Here is a 23,150-nt window from a genome sequence, read left to right on the forward strand (position 1 = left end):
ACACAATACAATAGCAAGCTATTTAAGATGTGAGAGGAGCTTGTCTGTTTACACTCTTGGGGTTCCATAAGAAAAACAGAAGTTTCTTCCCAAATAGAAGTCTGGTGCCTTCTCTTCTACACATACACAGGAGTCTGTTAGAGGGACATGAAAAAGGAATGCCAAGTCAAACATAAAATTATAGGCTGCGTGTGGTGGGGACTTCAGCAGGGAACTGCCCAACTTCAGGTAGAGGGCTGCCCACTTTGGGTCCCTTCTCCACTGAGAACTGTTCCAACCCCAATAAAACTCTCTGTCCTGCTCATCTTCAGGTTGTTTGCATAACTGTATATGTGAATGTGGCACACAGACTTAATTCAGCTAATATGTTGGATATTAGCTTTTAATTAAGCTTACTTTTGACCATCAAGCTCTTTAAAAAAATCCTTTTGGATGTGTACAGTGGCTCACGCCTGTAATCCCAACACTTTAGGAGGCCAAGGTGGGTGGATCACGAGGTCAGGAGTTCAAGACCAGCCTGGCCAAGATGGTGAAACCCCATCTCTACTAAAATACAAAAATTAGCCAGGCATAGTGGCCCACACCTGTAATCGCAGCTACTCGGGAGGCAAGGCAACAGAAACACTTGAACCCGGGTGGCAGAGGTTGCAGTGAGCCGAGATCACATCAGTGTACTCCAGCCTGGGTGACAGAGTAAGACTGCATCTCAAAAAAAAAAAAAAAAATCCATTTAAATCTCACTACTTTCTTTTAGCTGGAACAAACTGCTGCTATTTCAAAAGTTAAACAAATTTCAAACCAGAAAGGATTTAGGAATCAAACCTGGGCTGTCTGGTGGAAAAATGGCGGAATCTACCTACAGAACTACAGTGTGACCACACTTACTCTGAGTGTGGCTTGGCTCCCAAAAGGTGGCCTTGTTATGCAAATAAAGCCCGTCAGGTGGTCAAAATCTTTTTTCCCCTTTGCTGGATGTTTTGTTTTTCCTTTTTCTCAGCTGTGGGAACTTAGCCAACTCAGAGGCCTTGTTTCCTACAATTTGGAAGTTTCAAGTCTAAGAGAGATGGTCAAGTCCAATGGGAAAGAGACTGAAGCAGCAAAAATAGCAAACACAGAAACAACAAAACAAAAAGCAGTTAAGCAAAACAATCACACAATTCATACAATTACTGAGCACACTAACAGTAAGAAATTAGACCAGCCAGTTGTTAATCTTAGTTTTAGTCATTAAGGAGAGTTTCCAAGACAGAGCCCCAATTCAGCTACTTACCTAGGAACGGGGCCCAGGCTTTAGACTGTCTGCCGTCCTGGAATCAGGAAAAACTCCAACTCCCCTTCCCTGTTGGATGTGAGCTGAACTCCAGGAAAGCTTCCTGTCCCCATCATTTTGAAAACAGGAAAACTCATCTTCTTTGTTGGAAGTAACACACCAGAAAAGGAAAAGGCATTGTACAGCAAAATAAACCTCAGACCTCAACCAAGTTGCAGGAGACCAGAGACTCTCTGGAGGGTGATGGGGCTCCCAGGTCTCAGCAAACTGTCCCATCGTCTTGAGCAATACACACAGCCAAAACTGGTCCTAAGCACCATTAGGACACCTGCCAAGGTCAGGGCCACCTACACTCTGAGCCCCTTCATGGTCGCCAATTTGTAAACCAAAAAGTATCTGAGACAGGTCTCCCTCAACTTAGAAGTTTATTTAACCAAGGTTAAGGATGTGTGCCTGAGAGCCAGGTCTGTGCCCTCCTCCAAAGATGATGCTGAGGGCTTCAGTATAGAACGGGGAAAAGAGGGCAGCAGGGGAAGGATGGAGGGTGTGGCTACATCATTGAATCCACTTGTTACAAGAGAAAAGGAGCAGGCAGGAAAAAGTCACTTATACTTTTATCTGCTGCCCAGTAAACTGGCACTTCACCTAAGGTGAACAAAGAGCAGCTCCCTGTGGAGAAATTTTATTTGTAGCTCTCTGCTTAGGAACAAAAAGAAAGCAGCTTCTTGTGTGCTCATCTTTCAGCTTATTTTTTTTTTCTTTTGGCACAGTGAAATTAGAGTCCCAAGTTTTATCGGCCCTTCACATTTCCTGAGGCTCTGTGTATGTGTGTATGTGCCAGATAGGCCTGTCTGGATTGGAACTGCATGTGTGTGGCAGGCAGCAGGCTCCCTCCCATTGGCACCTGAGAAGTCCATGTCTGGGACTCTGGTGGACACGCTGCTGTCCCGTGGGTCTGTTGGCCACTGAAGCAAGCATATTTCAGGAGATCACATGAAAGGCCTGTTGGCCAGACTAGAAACTAACAAAGCTAACACACTGTCACTAGATGCATAAGCCTTCCACACAGGGCAGGGCATTCTCTCAGGCACACAGGAGGAGCGTCCAGCCTCACCTGACTGGAGAGGGTGCAGCCATCGTGCTCGGGACCCTTCAATGGCCTTCCACAATCAGGAGCCCTCATCTATGTGCCAGAAAGCCAGGACAGCGCTGACAAGGCCACCTCCAACATCTAAGTGTGGTCGCTGTCCCTGCCCCGAACACATCCCACTTTCTTCTTCGGGGCCTTTTAATACGCCGAGTCGGAACACAGTCAAGCTAGGAGCCCTGGGCCCTGTTAGGGGGCTCTCTGCACCTCTTTGCTCTGGAATGTTACATCTCAAAGTTTAGCTCTTAAAATCTGACCTTTTCCCCAAGTTTGTGGGGTATCTCATCATTTTAATCTCTTTTTACTTCCAGTTTATGAATCGAACATCTCATTCACTATAACTTCCAAGTACTCACACCACACTCTTCTGAAATGAAGGGGAAGTGTTTTAACTGTCCACCACGAAGCAGAGTGAGATGCCATCTGCTGTCCATCACTCTGCACAGCCAGCCACTCCCAACAGGAACATACTCATTTATTCATTTACCACCACAAAGCTCGCTTTCTGAGCTAGTCACTCCTGCCTCGGCCGAGCTGCCAGCAACTCTGGGGAAGGCAGGACCAAATGGCACTAGAGAACGGGCCATGGCTTCTCACAAGGTTGGGGTGGCCCCGGTGCCACCCTCCCGGAGAGCACTGGAGAAGAGGGACGTGGCTTCCCAGAGGTGGGTGGCCGTTCCACTCAGGCAGTGCCACCCTTCCTGATACGCCTATCACGAGGAGTAACGGGTGCTATGCAAGGGTGTCCGTTTATTCTTTGGTATGTAAGTCATAGGCATCTGCCGTACTGGGGGTCCTGTGTCGCTGGTAGGGGCCCCAGTCCTCAGGTTCCCGGATGGTTCTCTGCTCTTCACTTCCGCTGGAACCGTAGCTGACTAGCGACTCATTTGAGGCCCGAGTGATGATAATCTGCGGAATGACGAATTTCCTCTTGGTGGACTTTTGCTTTACATCAGGTTTCTCTAGAGGAAAAAACATCCAGGCATTTAGTAGATGTGTGTAAAGCTCCTTCCATGATGCACATACCTCCTGCCACTGGTCAGAGTAAAGGAATTAGATTTCTAGTTAGCAGAAGAAATAGTTCACAAGAGTCCAAAAGTGATCAAAACTGTCCGTGAACATTCCAGAGCTTAAACGGATTTGCAACTCAGCCACGAGGGTTCCTGATGCCAGACACCTCTTTTCAGGGAAGAAAACGAGAAACACTCCCACTCCGCCGTGAAGAGACTGCATGCAGCCTGGCATCAGGGCGACCGGCACAGGGAGGAGAGAGGGCACATGTCCAGACGGGAGCCGCCTCAGAGCCTCAGCTTCAGAGACAGCATCACCACTCCAAAGGTCTCTAAGCCTGGTCTAGAAGTGGACATTTCTGATGTTGCTCACATCTTCTTAGACTCGTTAAGATCACAAGGAATGCCGGCGACCTGTGAAACTGCTGAGCTTGCTGAATGTTATCACGTAACAGCGGGAGTGCTCCTCACCACCTGCTCTCCCCGCCTGCCGCCTGCCCCTTCCCGGAGTGCCACTGCTACAAGCTTAGGCACAGACATTCAGGTGTGTGGGAGAGCAGGGTGGAGCTCTCTCTCTGCACACGTATTTGTAGTGTGCAATCAGAAGACTCACACGGTCACCTTTTCACAAAAACACAACTACACTGGTCAGGTTGTTTCACAGCTTGTTTTGTGGGGACACTCGGTATCTCATAAACCTGGATACCTGGTGGGATGGGACAGCTGGCAACGACAGTGCTGGCTTTATTATTATTAGAGATGGAGTTTCACGCTTGTTGCCCAGGCTGGAGTGCTGTGGCGCGATCTCGGCTCACTGCAACCTCCACCTACTGGGTTCAAGCGATTCTCCTGCCTCAGCCTCCCGAGTAGCTGGGATTACAGGCACGCGCCACCATGCCCAGCTAATTTTTGTATTTTTAGTAGAGACGGGGTTTCACCATGTTGACCAGGATGGTCTCGATCTCTTGACCTTGTGATGCACCCGCCTTGGCCTCCCAAAGTGCTGGGATTACAGGCGTGAGCCACCACGCCCGGCCTTATTTTATTTTTATGTATTTGTGATGAGGTCTTGCTCTGTTGCCCAGGCTGGAGTGCAGTGGTGCAATCTCAGCTCACTGCAACCTCCGCCTTCCCGGTTCAAGCGAATTCTCCTGCCTCGGCCTCCCGAGTAGCTCAGACTACCAGCGCCCAGCTAATTTTTGTACTTTTAGTAGAGACAGGGTTTCACCATGTTGGTCAGGCTGCTCTGGAACTCCCGACCTCAGGGGATCTGCCCACCTCGGCCTCCCAAAGTCCTGGGGTTACAGGCATGAGCCACTGCACTTGGCCCCCAGAGCTAACATTTTATGGAACTATAGTACTATTATTGACATGAGGAAATGGCAGACCTACACCATTTAATCGATTGCCACCAGCACAGCCAACATGCCAACCTTCCCCCTGCTGCCACTTCACAGACACACCCACTCCCCACCCCAACCCTAAACCCCTGGTGACCAACAATCTGTCCTCCATGTCTATAATCTTGCCATATAAATGGAATCATACATGTGACTTTCTGCGAATGGCTTTCTCACTCAGCATATTTTTCAATAGCTGATAGAGGTGTTCTATTTCTCTACTTTTTCAAAATTTTCTTGCAATTCAGCATACTGTACCTTCATAAAAGTGTTATGAAAGTGTTTAAACACACTGGGTGCGGTGGCTCACGCCTGTAATCCCAGCACTCGGGAGTCTGAGGTTAGCAGATCACCTAAGGCCAGGAGTTCCAAGCCAGCCTGGCCAACATGGTGAAACCCCATCTCTACTAAAAATAGAAAAAAAAATTTAGCCAGGTGTGGTGGTGGCAGGTGCCTATAATCCCAGGTACGCAGGAGGCTGAGGCAGGAGAATCACTCAAACTCGGGAGGCGGAGGCTGCAATGAGCCGAGAGGAGAGATCGCGCCATTGCACTACAGCCTGGACAACAAGAGCTAAAGTCCATCTCAAAAACAAACAAATAAATAAAGTGTTCAAGCACATATGAAAACAGAATAGTATAACAAGCAGCTGCATCTCTGCAGCACTCGGCTTCGGTCACTATTTTATCTTTTTCTTTCTCATTTTCCTCCTTTATTTTTTATTTTTATAAATAAAGAGGGGGTTTCACCATGTTGTCATGCTAGTCTTCAACTCCGGAACTCAGGTGATCTGCCTGCCTTGGCCTTCAAAGTGCCTGGATTACAGGCGTGAGCTACCACGCCCGGCTTTCTTTCTTTCTTTTTTTTTTTTAATTCCTTTTTTTTTTTTTTTTTTGAGAGTCTTGCTCTGTCACCCAGGCTGGAGTGCAGTGGCATGATCCTGGCTCACTGCAACCTCTGCCTCCTGGGTTCAAGCGATTTTCCGGCCTCAGCCTCCCAAGTAGCTGGGATTACAGGTGCACACCACCACACCCAGCTAATTTTTTTGTATGTTTAGTAGAGACAGGGTTTCACCATATTGTCACGCTGGTCTTGAACTCCTGACCTCAAGTGATCCACCCACGTTGGCCTCCCAAAGTGCTGGGATTACAGGCGGGAGCCATGGAGCCCAGCCTCCTGAATATCTTTAAGTAAATTTCAGACATATGCTTTTACCCATAAATATTGCAGCATATCTCTTTATCAGATAGGGATTTTGTTTCGGCATACAATGACTGACCATCAAATCCTCAATTTGACTGTCTCAGGAGTGACCGAGCCTAGGTCCCAGGTCCCTAGGGTTTCCTTCTAACATTCTCCTCCTTTTTATCCAGTTCTTTATTTGTGGTAGAATTTCCAACATTCTGGAATAAGCTGACTGTAAATCAGTGACGTGTTAATCTCTATAATGTTTGCAAATTTTGTAATGCAAAAATGTAAGAATATACAGAAGTAGTAGCGATAATACTATAATGTATCCGTTTTCATGCTGTTAACAAAGACACCAGAGACTGAGCAATTTATACAAGAAAAAGGTTTAATGGACTTACAGTTCCACACGGCTGGGGAGGCGTCACAATCACAGCGGAAGGCAAGGAGGAGCGTCATGTTTTACACGGACAGCAGCAGGCAGAGAGACAGCTTGTGCAAGGAAACTCCCATTTTTAAAACCACCACATCTCATGAGACTCATTCACCATCATGAGAATAGCTTAGCAAAGACCTGCCCCCAATAATTCAGTCACCTGCGACCTGGTTCCTCCCACAACATGTGGGAATTTAAGATGAGATTTGGGTGAGGACACAGCCAGACCACATCAATATCCCAACATCTGCCACAAAGATTAACTTACAGCCAAACTTCGTCTTCTTCACTTAGCCCCTCTGTTCTGGTTACTACTGCTTCACAGCAACTTACCCTAAGCCCTATCAACGATTTTCTTAAAACAACGGTTTTCTCTTCTCATGATTTTATGCATTCAGGACAGGTTTGGCGGGACAGGTTCACCTGTGGTTGCCCAGGCAGTTGCAGGCATTTGAACACTCACTGAGATGTCCAGGGTGGCTCTTGGGAGTGGATGTTGATGCCAGCTGCCCGAGGTGCGTGGCCCAAGCTGTGAAGACTCAAGATTCCAGCCAGAGCATGGAATTGCTGATGGCTTGTTCACTCACAAGTATGGCTCCTGGTTTGGAAGTGCTGAGGGACCAGGATTGCTAACTACAGGGTTTCCCAGGGTCAGGTTCAGGTTTGAGAGCATTTCTATCACCCCGCAAGTGCCCTGTGCTTGGTCGTGGCCAGCTCCCATCCCTGCTAAGTGTGTCTTTTCTGGACATTTTATCTAAAGGGAATTGCAATATGGCTCATCCTTCCTCTGGCTATTCTCAGTGTCCTATCTTGGTGGCTCCTTTACAGTGTGGTAACGGAGTAAGTAGCCTGCTCCTCACTGTCAGTCAGCCTGTCAATATACATGTACACGTCACTCTGCAAGTCACTGCGTGAACACAAACACTTAACTCACTCAGATCATAACTGCGTGGAGAATACACAGACTTTACTCAGCCTGTCACTGCACGGAGAACATACACACTTCACTCACTGAGCCCGTCACTGCGTGGAGAAGACACACACTTCACTCACTCAGCCCGTCACTGCGTGGAGAACACACACACTTCACTCAGCCCATCACTGTGTGGAGAACACGCACACTTCACTCACTCAGCTCGTCACTGCATAGAGAACACGCACACTCCACTCACTCAGCCCGTCACTGCATAGAGAACACGCACACTTCACTCACTCAGCTCGTCACTGCATAGAGAACACGCACTTCACTCACTCAGTCCGTCACTGCATAGAGAACACACACACTTCACTCACTCAGCCCGTCACTGCATAGAGAACACGCACACTTCACTCACTCAGCCCGTCACTGCATAGAGAACACGCACACTTCACTCACTCAGCCCGTCACTGCATAGAGAACACGCACACTTCACTCACTCAGCCCGTCACTGCATAGAGAACACGCACTTCACTCACTCAGCCCGTCACTGCATAGAGAACACGCACACTTCACTCACTCAGCCCGTCACTGCATAGAGAACACGCACACTTCATTCACTCAGCCCGTCACTGCATAGAGAACACGCACACTTCACTCACTCAGCCCGTCACTGCATAGAGAACACGCACTTCACTCACTCAGCCCGTCACTGCATAGAGAACACGCACACTCCACTCACTCAGCCCGTCACTGCGTAGAGAACATGCACACTTCACTCACTCAGCCCGTCACTGCGTAGAGAACATGCACACTCCACTCACTCAGCCCGTCACTGCATAGAGAACACGCACACTTCACTGAGCCCGTCACTGCATAGAGAACACGCACACTTCACTCAGCCCGTCACTGCATAGAGAACACGCACACTTCACTCACTCAGCCCGTCACTGCATAGAGAACACGCACACTTCACTCACTCAGCCCGTCACTGCATAGAGAACACGCACACTTCACTCAGCCCATCACTGCGTGGAGAACACACACACTTCACTCAGCCCATCACTGTGTGGAGAACACGCACACTTCACTCACTCAGCTCGTCACTGCATAGAGAACACGCACACTTCACTGAGCCCGTCACTGCATAGAGAACACGCACACTTCACTGAGCCCGTCACTGCATAGAGAACACGCACACTTCACTCAGCCCGTCACTGCATAGAGAACACGCACACTTCACTCACTGAGCCCATCACTGCATAGAGAACACGCACACTTCACTGAGCCCGTCACTGCATAGAGAACACGCACACTTCACTGAGCCCGTCACTGCATAGAGAACACGCACACTTCACTGAGCCCGTCACTGCATAGAGAACACGCACACTTCACTCAGCCCGTCACTGCATAGAGAACACGCACACTTCACTCAGCCCATCACTGCATGGAGAACACACACACTTCACTCAGCCCATCAGTGCGTGGAGAACACGCACACTTCACTCACTCAGCCCGTCACTGCATAGAGAACACGCACTTCACTCACTCAGCCCGTCACTGCATAGAGAACACGCACACTCCACTCACTCAGCCCGTCACTGCATAGAGAACACGCACACTCCACTCACTCAGCCCATCACTGCGTAGAGAACACGCACACTCCACTCACTCAGCCCGTCACTGCGTAGAGAACACGCACACTCCACTCACTGAGCCCGTCACTGCGTAGAGAACACGCACACTCCACTCACTGAGCCCGTCACTGCGTAGAGAACACGCACACTCCACTCACTCAGCCCGTCACTGCGTAGAGAACACGCACACTCCACTCACTCAGCCCGTCACTGCGTAGAGAACACGCACACTCCACTCACTCAGCCCGTCACTGCGTAGAGAACACGCACACTCCACTCACTCAGCCCGTCACTGCGTAGAGAACACGCACACTCCACTCACTCAGCCCGTCACTGCGTAGAGAACACGCACACTCCACTCACTCAGCCCGTCACTGCGTAGAGAACACGCACACTCCACTCACTCAGCCCGTCACTGCGTAGAGAACACGCACACTCCACTCACTCAGCCCGTCACTGCGTAGAGAACACGCACACTCCACTCACTCAGCCCGTCACTGCGTAGAGAACACGCACACTCCACTCACTCAGCCCGTCACTGCGTAGAGAACACGCACACTCCACTCACTCAGCCCGTCACTGCGTAGAGAACACGCACACTCCACTCACTCAGCCCGTCACTGCGTAGAGAACACGCACACTCCACTCACTCAGCCCGTCACTGCGTAGAGAACACGCACACTCCACTCACTCAGCCCGTCACTGCGTAGAGAACACGCACACTCCACTCACTCAGCCCGTCACTGCGTAGAGAACACGCACACTTCACTCACTCAGCCCGTCACTGCGTAGAGAACACGCACACTCCACTCACTCTGCCCGTCACTGCGTAGAGAACACGCACACTTCATTCACTCTGCCCGTCACTGCGTAGAGAACACGCACACTTCACTCACTCAGCCCGTCACTGTGTGGAGAATGGGCACGCTTCATCCTCCCTCCTGAAACTCTGTCCTCATTCTTGCTCTGCAGTTTTCCCTTCACGTCCGCCTTCCTCTCCCCACCCCCTGGAATGACAGACACTGCTGGGGCCCTTCCCTACTTGCACTGCTGGCAGAGGTCCTGCCGGTTTCTGAGCTTCACAGGTACCTCCAACCACTGGTGAACCTGCAAAGTTGAGTACATCCTAGAGAGGCTGGGCAGGCAAAGCCTTCCTGGAAAGGTTTCCTTGCTAATATAAGGCAAAGACCAACGCCTCTTGGAGTAGACGCAGGCCTGCCTGCATGCGGGAGCAGTACAGTCATCAGGAGCTGTGGAAGAGGACATCCCTGACACTGAGGGTGGCAGAGAGGAGACCTACAAAGCCCTTGATGTCACCGCTGTGCTAATGAGCAAGGCACCCCAGAATCCCTGCCTCTGATCCTTCATTTGTGACACATTAAATCCCTGCGTTAAAGCTCAGTTTAGTTGGCTGTTCTGTAACTTTCAGCTAAAAGCACCCTGAGAGACAGGTAGCATTTTCCAAACTGCCTTCCTAGGGTGATGCTATTCCTGTAGACTTCCACCCTCCAGTGAGGGGTTACGAATCTGGGGATTCAAATCTATGCCTTTCTTCCAAGTCCAAGGCCCGGAGCCTCTTCCCTCCAGCGCTTGATCCCACAGGCGTGCCAGTCTGAAGCAGCCCAGGCCCAGATCCTCTGCCTCACAGGCCAGTCATACCTGCCATTCTTTTTTGTCTGACCCATGAGGGGTCCACTCTTGTCATGAAATGGAAACAACTCTTCCTGGCACAGGCCCCGAATCTCCTCAGACGGCAGGCTCTGCGGGTTCTGGAATTCCTGCTGCACGGCATGGCTAGTTCCCAGCAGACCACAGCAAGGGGCCTCTGAAGGGACCACCCTCCTGGGAACTTGCCCCCTACTGGTAGGCACAGGGCCCATCATGCTGCCCTTCCTTTATTTTTATATATTCATTTTTTGCAGAGACAAGGTCTCACTATGGTGCCCAAGCTGGCCTTGGCCTCCCAAGTAGCTGGGACAACAGGTGTGAACCACCGCGCCTGGCAGCACCTGTGTTTTTTGTTTTGTTTTTTTTTTTTTTTTTGAGATTGTATCTCGTTCTGTCGCCCAGGCTGGAGTGCAATGGTGCGATCTCGGCTCACTGCAACCTCTGCCTCCCAGGTTCAAGTGACTCTCCTTCCTCAGCCTCCCAGCTGAGATTGCAGGCGCCTGCCACCATGCCCAGCTAACTTTCTTGTATTTTTGGTAGAGACGAGGTTTCACCATCTTGGTCAGGCTGGTGTTGAAGTCCTGACCTCAGGTGATCTGCCCGCCTCAGCCTCCCAAAGTGCTGGGATCACAGGCCTCAGCCACCGCAGCCGGCCACCCTCTGTTCTTTAAAATATTTCACAGCTCGAGCTCCACAACCCATGTGGCAAAAGTGACGGGAAACTGCCTTCTAGTTTCCTCTTACCTGGGGGGCCTCACGCCCCTGCACACACCAAAGGCCTGGTCGCAGCCGGCTGTCGCCCGGGGTCCCTCTGCACAGCGTGCTTGCGCCAGCGCGCTCCGGGCCGGGGTGCGAGGGGCGGGGGCGCTCCGCGGCAGCAGCGGACGCGCCGGGAGAACCTCGGGCGAGCACGGGACCCCGCTGCGGCCCCTCCGGCACCTGGAAGCCCGCATCACTCGGGAGCTCACCTTCACAGGCCACGAACGCTGGGTATCCACCCCCGGAAAGCTCCTGAATCAAAGCGGCTGCGCCCCCAGTGCCCGCGCCTGCCGCCAGCGTCCACCACCCCGCCGCGTCTCAGGCGCGGCCCCAGCGGCTCCGCTCCCGCCCGGCGCGTCCTACCTTCCGGCGCAGCCGCGGGCCGCCCCGACCCCCGCTCTGCCTGCCCGGGTTCCGGGCCCGGCCTCTCCATCGCCCGCTCCGCGGCCTGGGGCGCGGGACGCCTGGGCGGCGCCCTCCTCTGCTCCGCACCCGTTAGAGCCGGGACTTACGGAACACAGGACTGCGGGTCCCGTCGACTTCGGGCGCCCGCCTGGGTGCAGAACAAGCTTCACAGACGCGAGTCGCTCCGTTTCCGCCACCGCCTCGGGCGGGAAAATGCGCCGTCGCCGGCGGACGCGGGGTCAGGAACGGTCCGCGCTCGCGCCGCCCAGCCCAGCCCCGCCCTGGGCCGCGCCGAGGGGCGGAGAGGCGGGGAGCCCAGCGCCGGCGCCCCCTTTACCTTTCCGGGGTTTCCCTTTGCTTTTGGAAAGGCCCATAGGCGAGCTCACCGTCCCCGCGGGCACGGGCCCGGGTTCCCGCACCTCAGTGGCCGCGCAGCCCGGAGCGAGTCACAGAAGGCCGTGGCGTCCGCGGCGCGCATCACCATGGCAACCGCGCGTCGCGTAGCCCTGCCCCGCCCCTCCCGCGGGACCCGCCGCTTCCTCTCGCGAGAGCAACTCGTGCGACCGGAAGCGGGGCGGTGACCCCGGAAGTCCCCGCCGGGCGCCGCTTGGTCGGTTCGATCGCCGCCGGGACCTGACGCCACCCGGAGTTCGCGTCCCCTCCCGCTCTCCAAGTGTTGCTCTTATCATTGTGGTCATGGACGGTAAGAGGTCGCAGCCGCTCTCCGGGGAATCGCGCGCGGGGCGCGGCCGGTTCTCCCACTGGCGCGGGCTCCGCCCACCTGGGACCGCGGGCGGCGCTCTGGAGGGCTCCCGGGCCCCTACCCTCGATCCCTACCCGAGACCCCTATCCTGGAGCCTCGACTACCGGCCCGGGACCCCTTCTTCCGGGCCTTGATCGCCGATCCCCGACCTGGACCCCTTCTCCCGGGCCTCGCCCCCGACCACCGACCTGGACCCCTTCCCCCAGGCCTCCACCCCCGATCCCTGACCCGAGACCCCTTCCACGGGGCCTCGACCACCGACCCCGGACTCCTTCTCCCGAGCCTCGATCCCCGACCCGAACCCCTTCTCCTGGGCCTCAACCACCGACCGGGACCCCTTCCCCGGCCCCCAACCCACAATCCGGGATCCTTTCCCCCGGGCCCCGACCCCCGACCCGGGACCCCTTCCCTCGCCCTCGACCTCCGATCCGGAACCCCTACCCCCGACCGGGGACCCCTTATCCGGGACCTCGACCCCTGACCACCGACCCAAGACCCTTACCCCCGTCGACTGCTCCCCTTCCCCTGGCCCCTGGCACTCCTCAGCATCAGGCACCCTTCCCCACCAGTTCGGTACAGGGAACTGGCAGCATGCCTGTTCAGCCTTTTGGGCCCTGGAATGTCGGGTCAAAGGGCACAAGAAAAAGTGACAGTTGCATCCCCTGCCCCCAAACAGCATCACGACAGATCAGAAGAGCTCAGACAAAAACTGATCTCTAAGTGCCAGGCCCTGCTCACAGCAGCTCTTTGACATAGGACCTGTAAGCGTCCATTCTACAGACCGGGAAGCAGAGATCTGAGCAGGAGCCAGTGTGGGGCAGGCAGCTCCAGGCAGTGGGATGCCCTGGTCCTGACCTTCTCCACCTGGGGCCTGCTCTGTGCTCAGGGATACCAAAGAACAGGAAGAATCCTGAAAAAATGAAGTATTACATTTGCTGAAACGTTGATGGGTGGATGTAATAGTCAGGCTTTTAAAAATACTTTTGAAGTTTGAAAAGCTATAGTATCACCGTGTCATCATCATGAAGGAAATGTGTAGAGATTTTCTACAAATCGCTCCAGAGAGAAGATGAAAGATAGCATTTACCTCCCCTCACACAAAATATGCTGGCTACGCCGGGTGCGGTGGCTCAGGCCTGTAATCCCAGCACTTTGGGAGGCCGAGGTGGTTGGATCACCTGAGGTCAGGAGTTCAAGACCAGCCTGGCCAACATGGTAAAACCCTGTCTCTACTAAAAATACAAAAATTAGCTGGGTGTGGTGGCACGCACCTGTAATCCCAGCTACTCTGGAGGCTGAGGCAGGAGAATCACTTGAACCCAGGAGGCAGAGGTTGCAGTGAGCCAAGTTCGTGCCACTGCACTACAGCCTGTGTGACAGAGTGAGACTGTCTCAAAAAAAAAAAAAAAAAACAAAGCTGGCTTTTCCCTCCACAACTCACTCAGCAATTTTGAGGGGACTTTTCTCAAGCCTATGTCAAATTTTGCCCTAACTGGGTTTTTGTGCTGCCACACACATGGCTAGAGGAGAAAGCTGAGGTGGAGAGGGGCACACTCCCCAGCACCCTGAAGTGAGTTGGATGGGAAGGCCCGCCTGGCCTGCATTGTGCACCTGGGTCGGGTTGGCTGTTTCCCAGAGTCACAGATCACCTTGGCCTTGACAACACCTGCGCTGAGAGACGACAGATTGAACTTGGCCTTGACCATACCTGCCTTCACAGGTGATGGACTGAACCGTGCACAGAGCTCACCGGAGCGGCAGGAGGTCTCAGCGTAGAGCTTTGATTTGCATTTGTGAATGCTCAGTCACCTCATTCCTTTGACACGTTCCACTTCCTCATTCTGGAATGTGTGGTAAAAGCCCTTTCAGCAATCAGGTATTAGGGTCACTCTCCAAATTTAGTAGTTGAATGAATTGAGATCAATCCTACTTTTTAAAAAACATTTTTTTTCATCCCAGCTACTCTGGAGGCTGAGGCAGGAGAATTGCTTGAACCCAGGAGGTGGAGGTTGCAGTGAGCGTAGATCACGCCACTGCTCTCCGGCCTGGGCGACAGAGTGAGATGGAGTGCAATGGTGCGATCTCGGCTCACTGCAACCTCCGCCTCCCGGGTTCAAGCAATTCTCTGCCTCAGCCTCCTGAGTAGCTGGGATTACAGGCGCCTGCCATCATGCCTGGCTAATTTTTGTATTTTTAGTAGAGACGGGGTTTCACCATCTTGGCCAAGCTGGTCTTGAACCCCTGACCTCGTGATCCACTTGCCTCAGCCTCCGAAAGTGCTGAGATTAGAGGTGTGAACCACCACGCCCGGCCAAACATATTTTTTTCTAATAGAGATGAGGTCTGACTGTATTCCTGAGGCTAGTCTCGAGCTCCTGACCTCAAGTGATCTGCCTGCCTCGGCCTGCCAAAGTGCTGTGGTTACGGGCTTGAGCCACCATGCCTGGTGGGAATCAGCTCTTTGATGCCTAAGAGTTAGCACCTTGCTGTCCGTATCCATTTACCTTTGGGGAGAAAAAGTCTGTAAAAAGTAGACTATCAGGTACCCAACTTTTAAATTGGCCCAGGCTGCCCTGAAACCCCTGGTCTCAAGTGATCCATTGGCCTTGGCCCCCCAGAGTGCTGGGATTACAGGTGAACTTTTAAATTGGGAAAGAATCCCAAGGCTCTTAGCAAAGTTGCATTAATTATAAACCTCCGTCCTTTGGATCCTAACCCTGGCTGTGGCCTCCTCTGTCCTCACCTGACCCTTTGAGATTGTCTGGGGCCATCCTCAGGTTCCCAGCAAGGAAACGGGTAGGGAGGGTCTGCATTTGCTGGCCCTGTGCTAGCAAGGGGCCAGGGCTGGCACACCAATCTGTGTTCTGCCTTCCCTGTTTGGGGACTCCCTGCAGACCCCAGGTGGGTGTGTCTGTGTATGTGTTTGTCGTAGCTGCTGGTGTCTAGAAGGGTCCTAAGGAGTCCTGCTTGCTAGAAGTGTAACGTCTCATTCCCAGATCCTCAAACCATTCCCTCTTTCTTTGCAGATACCCTGTTCCAGTTGAAGGTATGTACTGAATGTCTGTTAATCCCGCCCTATTCTGGTGAAGACAGATAGTCTAAGCTGCACTCACTCAGAGCCACAGAAACAGTCGGGCAGATTATCTAACAACAGTTGAGTGACCACTGTGCGGGGCTCGGACTGCTGACCAAGGTGGGGATTATTGAGCCGAGCCGGCTTGGTGACATATTAGCTCTCTTGTTGTTGGCCAAGTGGAGGCAGATCCTTAGGCTCGCCCGTGAAAGACCAGGCGTTATCTTTAAGAAAGATGACTTGGGAATTATGCCTCGGATGTTCCGCTGGGCATTTCTTAACACTTAAATGTGGACTCCTCCTTTGAGATCATTTGAAGGAGAGCTTTCTGAGTATTCCTCCTACGTGGGTGGTGGTTCCAGGGCAGGCTTCTGTGCACTTCCTGGGCATGTGCTCCTGGCTGCTCCGCCGTGGCCAGTTTTATCTTGCCTTTTCACTGGTTCTGAGCTACTGATGCAGCTTTGGGGTGTTTGCCCATCACGGTGGGCCTGTCAGATGCCACTGGGGACAGGGGTAACCAGCTGAGGCCTGCTTGTGTCCTGAGCCCTGAGGCGCTATGGTAGGCAGGGCTCCCCAGTACCAGGGCGTCTGTGGCTCCAGGTGGGTTGCCAGAGGCCCTGTTTCCCTGTGGTGCCAGCAGAACAGTTAGGTTCCGGAAGCTTCATGGGCTGCCCAGCAACCCGCTGCGTCCCCCCATTCGTCGTTCAAGGTAATACTTTCGGGTGTGTTTTTACCTGGAATTCTGTGTTATAACGTGGGGGTAGCCTGAGAGCAGTTTTCTTGAGTCTTTCTTCTACGCTGAAAAGCCATCCACAAGCAGGAGTCGAGACCAGAGTGAGACGCTTATGACCCTTCCGCTCAGAGGCGGCCTTGGGTGAGGGTGTTCGTGGAGAGGACAGACACTGGAGGCGAGCCAGACAGAGCCTGAGGTCGAGCAGGCAGCGTCCTCCTTGAACTGGTGCCATCTCTCACCGCCTGCCGTGTGCTGGTCCCAGGCTGGCTGATGGGTGCTTAGGAACCTGCGTGGCCCAGGTGTGGGTGTGGAGAGCAGGGGCTGGGGGCTGGGCTCTGCACGTCTGACCCAGGACACTGGGTTTCTGCTCAGTTCACAGCGAAGCAGCTGGAGAAGCTGGCCAAGAAGGCGGAGAAGGACTCCAAGGCGGAGCAGGCCAAAGTGAAGAAGGTGAGGCCCAGGGGCCCGAGGGCCGTAACTCTCCTGGGTCTTTTTCTGTCCTTCTCTGCCCTTGTTTTTGTTTCCTGTTTTGTTTTGATGCCTTTTGGGGAGGGGCAGGGCACTTTCTACATCATGATTTAATCCTCACCGTGATTTCTTCTTTTCGAGAGGGGGTCTCGCTCTGCTGCCCAGGCTAGGCAGTGCTGCCATCTCATCTCACTGCAGCCTCCACCTCCCGGGTCCAGGAGATTCTCATGCCTCAGCCTCACGAGTAGCTGGGATTACAGGCTTGCACCCATCTAATCTTGGTATTTCTTGTAGACAGGGTGTCGCCATGTTGGCCAGGCCAGTCTTGAACTCTTGACCTCAAATGATGCTCCCACCTAGGCCTCCCAAAGTGCCGGGATTACAGGCGTGAGCCACCGTGCCTGGCTCATCCGATCGTTTTTAGCTCTCTTCTCCTATGGAGCTGGTGCCTTGGGCATCAGAGTCTGGGCAGAGGTATGATGCCCCCATCCCCATGGGTGGGACAGGGTGGAGGCTCACAGGGGTCCCCTCCCCATGATGGACAGGGCAGAAGGAAAGGTGGGATCTAGGCCAGGCACAGAGCTTATGCCTGTAATCCCAGCACTTTGGGAGGTCGAGGCAGGTGGATCACCTGAGGTCAGGAGTTTGAGACCAGCCTGGCCAACATGGTTAATCCCCGTCTCTACTAAAATTTCAAAAATTAGCCGGGTGTGGTGGCGTACACCTGTAGTCCCAACTACTTGGGAGGCTGAGGCAGGAGAAAGGCTTGAACCCAGGAGGCGGAGGTTGCAGTGAGCCGAGATCGCACCGTTGCATTCCAGCCTGGGAGACAGAGTGAGACTCCATCTCCAAAAAAAAAACAGAAATAAGAAATAAAGGCAGATGGGATCTTGTGCAGTTCTTAAAACTTTGCCTAATGGGTGAGATCAGTCCCAGGGTACTGGGCTGCGGTAACTCTTCACCCACAGCCCGGCTCCCAGGCAGAAAGGAGCTGGAGAGCTGCCTCCCACAGGCTCTGAGTGCCGCCGGCTGTGTTCTGTGCCCCATGGAGTGCTGGGGGCGGGTGCTCGGGGGAGCAGAAGCCTGCATGGGGGGCTGGGCTGGGGCCTGGGCATCTGCATTTTTAGCTCAGACATTTCTGGTGAAGGCATGGGAGAGGACTGGAGAGACTTACCCACTGTGGCCAGTGGTGTCCGGGAGAGCTCACCACCGGGCTGCTAGCTGCAGGCACAGGCACCACCACGATCTACCAGCCGCTTTTCCCCGGGTTTCAGGCCCTTCAGCAGAAAAATGTGGAATGTGCCCGTGTGTATGCCGAGAATGCCATCCGTAAGAAGAACGAAGGTGTGAACTGGCTTCGAATGGCGTCCCGTGTAGACGCGGTGGCCTCCAAGGTGCAGACGGCTGTGACCATGAAGGGGGTGAGTGCTGGGACCTGGTGCCCGAGGGGCGGCTTCTGCTGGCTGAGGCGGGACCTGGTGCCCGAGGGGCGGCTTCTGCTGGCTGAGGCGGGACCTGGTGCCCGAGGGGCAACTTCTGCTGGCTGAGGCGGGACCTGGTGCCCAAGGGGCGGCTTCTGCTGGCTCAGGCGGGACCTGGTGCCCGAGGGGCGGCTTCTGCTGGCTGAGGCGGGACCTGGTGCCCGAGGGGCGGCTTCTGCTGGCTGAGGCGGGACCTGGTGCCCGAGGGGCGGCTTCTGCTGGCTGAGGCGGGACCTGGTGCCCGAGGGGCGGCTTCTGCTGGCTGAGGCGGGACCTGGTGCCCGAGGGGCGGCTTCTGCTGGCTGAGGCGGGACCTGGTGCCCGAGGGGCGGCTTCTGCTGGCTCAGGCGGGACCTGGTGCCCGAGGGGCGGCTTCTGCTGGCTGAGGCGGGGATGGCCTCTGTGGTCTGGATCTGGGGCAGCTCAGAGTTGAAGGACACTGGATCAGCATGGGGCAGGAAATGCCGGCAGAGACACAGGTGAGGCTGCACCTGAGCTTGCACTGATGACCCAGGAAGGGCCTCCTCATAGGCCTTGGGCCTTTTTTTTGTTTTTTAATACTGTTTTTTAGAGACTGTCTTGCTCTATCACCCAGGCTGGAGTGCAGTGCTGCAGTTACAGTGCACTGCAGCCTCCATCCCCTGGGCTGAAGTGATCCTCCTGCCTCAGCCTCCCAAGTAGCTGGGACCACAGGCATCAACCACCACGCCCGGCTGATTTTTCATTTTTTTGTAGAGACGGGGTCTCTATGTTGGCCAGACTGGTCTCAAAGCTGGCCTCAAGCAATTTTCCTACCTCGGCCTCCCAAAGTGCTGGAATTAGGGGGTGAACCCCTCACCGCGCCTGGCCAGGCCTCGGACTTAGCAACCTCCCGCAAGACGCAGGGCCTGCACGGCCGGGCTCATCTGCTGGGGCAGGGGACGTCACGGTGGGGCCGTGGCTCTGTCGAGGGCGTTTCCTTCACACAGTGCATGCGCCAGTAGAGCACAGCGGTCCCGAAGGCCCCGCGGCGGCAGCCGTTTCCCGGGGCCCCGTACTGGGTCTCCTCGGCCTTCTCCGTCTACTTGCCGGGCTCTCCGGACCCGGACCATGGCTCAGCCCAGAGCTGCGGGTTGTGGATTGGGGTTGGGATGCCCCGGCTCTCCCCTCCTAGTGTGTGAGCGCCGCTCGCCCTTCATCCTGTTCCTCCTGCACCCTCTCCTGTCTCAGGTGACCAAGAACATGGCCCAGGTGACCAAAGCCCTGGACAAGGCCCTGAGCACCATGGACCTGCAGAAGGTGTCCACGGTCATGGACAGGTTTGAGCAGCAGGTGCAGAACCTGGACGTCCACACGTCGGTATGTAGCCCCCGACCTCGGGGATATGGCCAGGGACAGGGAGGGGCAGCTCATGGGAGGGGGGCTCACAGGAGGATGTGCCGTCTCTGCACACGTGTCGTGGCTCCCTGACGTCACCAAGCGTCGTCTGTGCTGGGCCCTGCCAGGACCCTGAGAGGTGGTAGGGGCAGGGCGGCAGGAGCCTTCTGCAGGCACCTGGCTCCCTGTGGGGAGCTCAGACGGCAAACAAGCATGCAGAGGCGCAGAACGGTGTTCACCAGGGCGGCAGGCACGGCAGGCTCAGAGGCCGCGGCGGGGTAGCGGCAGGAAGCTGAGACAGAGTCACTGAGAACAGGGCAAGAAGGTGGCTGTGGGAGGGAATGAAAAGTGTGGTCGGGCCGTCGTGAGGCTGTGTGGGGCTCCGTGGGCCTGGGCCCCACCTGTGTCCAGAGCATGCCCCTGTCCCCAGGTGATGGAGGACTCCATGAGCTCGGCCACCACCCTGACCACGCCGCAGGAGCAGGTGGACAGCCTCATCGTGCAGATTGCCGAGGAGAACGGCCTGGAGGTGCTGGACCAGCTCAGCCAGCTGCCCGAGGGCGCCTCTGCTGTGGGCGAGAGCTCTGTGCGCAGCCAGGAAGACCAGCTGTCCCGGAGGTACGGTCTGTCCCTGAGATGCTGTGTCACCAGCCCCACACTCTGGAGCTGTGGGACAGGAGAGGGTTGTGGCTCAGAGGCTAGAGGAGAGCTTGGACTGAGGCTCCGATCGGGGAGCACCGATCTGGACTCAGGGGCCCCAGCCACGGCCACCCCCGAGCCGAGCCGCCCCGCTGCCGCCTGTCCTGCCCTGGCTGGCGTGGGGCATGGCGCTCACACAAGTGTGTGCAGCGCGCCCTTCCTCACGGAGCAGGTACGAGTGGGACAGTGCACGTCACTCACGTCGGGACAGCTTGAAACGCTGGCCCTGAGGAGGAGGCGGGCCGCTGGGAGCACGCGGGGGTCAGAGGCCGTCCGTGCCCGGCCGTGACCCGAGTCCCGTTGCTGGTTTCCAGGTTGGCCGCCTTGAGGAACTAGCCGTGCCCTGCCGCCTCCGCCCTGCGACGCGCTCACGGCTCCCGTCCTCTCCCCACCGCGTCTTGCCCATGTGCTGACCTGCAGAGCTGCGGCTGGCAGCCACCACCGCTCCGCTCCTCTCGCCGCCGGGCCTGGGCGGCCTCGGGTTGTTCCTGGTCTACGTTGGGCGGTGGGTCTGTGTCCTAGTGTTGAGTTTCTGCAAATTTGTGGGAGTGATTTCTGTGACTCTGGGCCGGCAGCGGGGAGGCCAGGAAGGGCCTGTGGACTTTTCACCCAGCACTGTAGGGGCTTCGGACTCTGGGGCGGCAGGTGTGCGGCTTCCCCGTCAGCCAGAGGGGTCAGGGCTGCCCTGTTGCCAAGCAACTCCTGGAGGCCTCTCCGCACCCCTCAGCGGGCAGGAGGTCCCACCATGTGGACGGACGCAGCCCAGGGAGCCACCACAGGCCTGTGTGTGCTGGAGGACGTCAGTGCCACCCACACCGACCCCGCCTCCTCCATCGTTCAGGCAGTGGGTCTCAGCCCCCGGCCCCCTGTCCTCAGCTCCCTCGGTTCCCTCAGTTCCTAAAGCTGCCCAGTGCCCAGTCTGTGGAGACAGAACCGTCACCCAGATCCAGATCCAAGCGTGCCCACCCCGTGGAATTCTCTCGCGCAGCGCTGCGTCTGGAGGTGCCTTCGGCCTCGCGGTCTGTGCCGTCTCCGTGGCAGGAGCCTGTCCCAGGCCGCCTGGCTGCAGTCCCAGCAGGGGCGGCTGGGGCTCCCCCGGTGGGCGGCCTGCTTCTCTCGGACGACCTTTCCCTGTGTCACCCTCTACCGTCTCTCTCAACAAGTGGGTGCCTTCCCAGCGTGGAAGCCAGGGCAGCTGGTGAGGGGAGCCCAGGAGAGCCGTCTTCAGCCGGGCTGGACCGGGGCTGCTCTGAGGAGGACCCACTCCTGTGGCCCGAGGATGGCCTCGCTGAGCGGGCGTTGGGCGCAGCCTGCTCCTTTCCACTTCCTGACGTTTACTTTGTGGTTGTCTTGAGGCTTCCAGGAGTTTTTCTTTTTTGTTTTGCCAAAGTAGAAAAGGCAGGTGGCGGGCGGCTGGCGGGGAGTCTGGGTCCCACCCCTGAGTCCTGCCCACCCCGCCGCCTACGCTGAGGCAGCAGTGCTGTGTGGCTCTTACGTGCGCGAACGTGGGGACCCTCACTTGGGCTCACTGAGTTGTTTGGTTTTCTTTTCAGAACTTGGGAGCTCCCAGGGAGGGTCTCGTGTTGGTAGATCTGGATGTGGGGGTCGGGGCCCTGCCGGGCTGTGGTTCCCTCCAGCCTCCCCACAGTCACCCCTGGTGTTGACAGAATGTCCTTCTATCCATCGGTAACAGCCTTGAGGAGGGTGGGGGCTGCCCCAGCCTGTCCCTTTGGGCACCGAGGACAGGGGCTGTTTACGCTTTTCCTAGAATACTGTTGTAAATAAACACATGGGTCCCTGGAAACGTTCTCAAGCTTTGCTTTGGAGCTTTGTGTGAGCCCCTGGAGTGTCCTCTCCCCACTGAGGAGGCTGAGGAGGGGCAGCTGGAGTGTCCATTATGGGGGCGGGCGGACAGGCAATGCTCATTCTCAGGCCTGCCCCAACCAGCAGGCAGAATCTCCCATTTCAAGTTCTCTTCTTACTTTGAAATTACTTGAAACTTACCTAACAGTTGTATGGTACGTGGTCTGCGTACACTGGCTGGACACCACGCTGCCTTGACCATCATCTCTGGTCCAACGTCCCACGTTGCGTGTCCTCCTGCTGCCGCCTCCAATATGGGACAGTTCCTTTTTCATCTTTCATGACCAGAATGGTTTGAAACTGCTGGCCACTGTTTTGCAGAATGTTCTCAGCTTGGGTGATGCGGTTTTCACGTGATGTGGGGGAGGTCTTCCTGACTGCTGGTGGCAGGGGCCGTGGCGTCCCTGTGTCTCGGTGCTGGTGACTTTGTGCCCTTCATCACTCCTGGAGAAGGCAGTGGCATCCCCAGCCTTCTCCACTGTGAAATTAGCATTTTCCCTTTTCATTTATATTTTATTTTTGAGACGGAGTCTTGCTCTTAGCACCCAGGCTGGAGTGCAGTGGTGTGATCTCGGCTCACTGTAACCTCTGCCTCCTGGGTTCAAGCAATTCTCCTGCCTCAGCCTCCTGATTAGCTGAGACTACATGTGCCTGCCACCACGCCCAGCTAATTTTAGTAGAGATAGGGTTTCTACATGTTGGCCAGGCTGGTCTCAAACTCCTGGCCTCAGGTGATCCGTCTGCCTCGGCCTCCAAAGTGCTGGGATTGCATGTGTGAGCCACTGCGCCAGGCTGCATTTTCCCTTTTGAATTAACGTGCCTTGTGGGAAGATCCTGACAACTCTGCAGGCCTCGACCTGCTTTCCCTGAGTGTCATG

At 55.4% G+C, this 23,150-nt stretch overlaps 2 protein-coding genes across 2 annotated transcripts; one reads left to right on the plus strand and one right to left on the minus strand.

Annotated features, from left to right (window-relative positions):
* Window positions 1–3,167: 3,167 nt before the first annotated feature.
* On the minus strand, window positions 3,168–11,398 carry SPATA33 (spermatogenesis associated 33). Its single transcript, XM_064369974.1, has one exon. It carries the CDS (start codon window positions 3,393–3,395, stop codon window positions 3,168–3,170), a length of 228 nt encoding a protein of 75 aa, XP_064226044.1. The 5' UTR covers window positions 3,396–11,398.
* A 1,021-nt stretch (window positions 11,399–12,419) lies between these two features.
* On the plus strand, window positions 12,420–22,217 carry CHMP1A (charged multivesicular body protein 1A). The gene is made up of 7 exons (XM_012466018.3): window positions 12,420–12,539; window positions 15,626–15,645; window positions 16,778–16,855; window positions 18,148–18,294; window positions 19,564–19,692; window positions 20,141–20,328; window positions 20,724–22,217. Exons 1-7 carry the CDS (start codon window positions 12,533–12,535, stop codon window positions 20,743–20,745), a joined length of 591 nt encoding a protein of 196 aa, XP_012321441.1. The 5' UTR covers window positions 12,420–12,532; the 3' UTR covers window positions 20,746–22,217.
* Window positions 22,218–23,150: the final 933 nt, after the last annotated feature.

The sequence above is a fragment of the Aotus nancymaae genome, unplaced genomic scaffold (genome assembly GCF_030222135.1).
Source record: "Aotus nancymaae isolate 86718 unplaced genomic scaffold, 86718_ANA_hifiasm-v0.15.2.pri h1tg000095l, whole genome shotgun sequence".
In the NCBI taxonomy this organism is placed as follows: domain Eukaryota; kingdom Metazoa; phylum Chordata; class Mammalia; order Primates; family Aotidae; genus Aotus; species Aotus nancymaae.

Excerpts from the sequence above, each read along its gene's own strand:
- SPATA33 (XM_064369974.1), bottom strand. The coding sequence starts at position 3,395 with ATGTTTTTTCCTCTAGAGAAACCTGATGTAAAGCAAAAGTCCACCAAG.
- CHMP1A (XM_012466018.3), top strand. Across the intron at positions 15,646-16,777 it reads ATACCCTGTTCCAGTTGAAG|TTCACAGCGAAGCAGCTGGA; the intron begins GTATGTACTGAA and ends GTTTCTGCTCAG. Across the intron at positions 20,329-20,723 it reads GAAGACCAGCTGTCCCGGAG|GTTGGCCGCCTTGAGGAACT; the intron begins GTACGGTCTGTC and ends GCTGGTTTCCAG.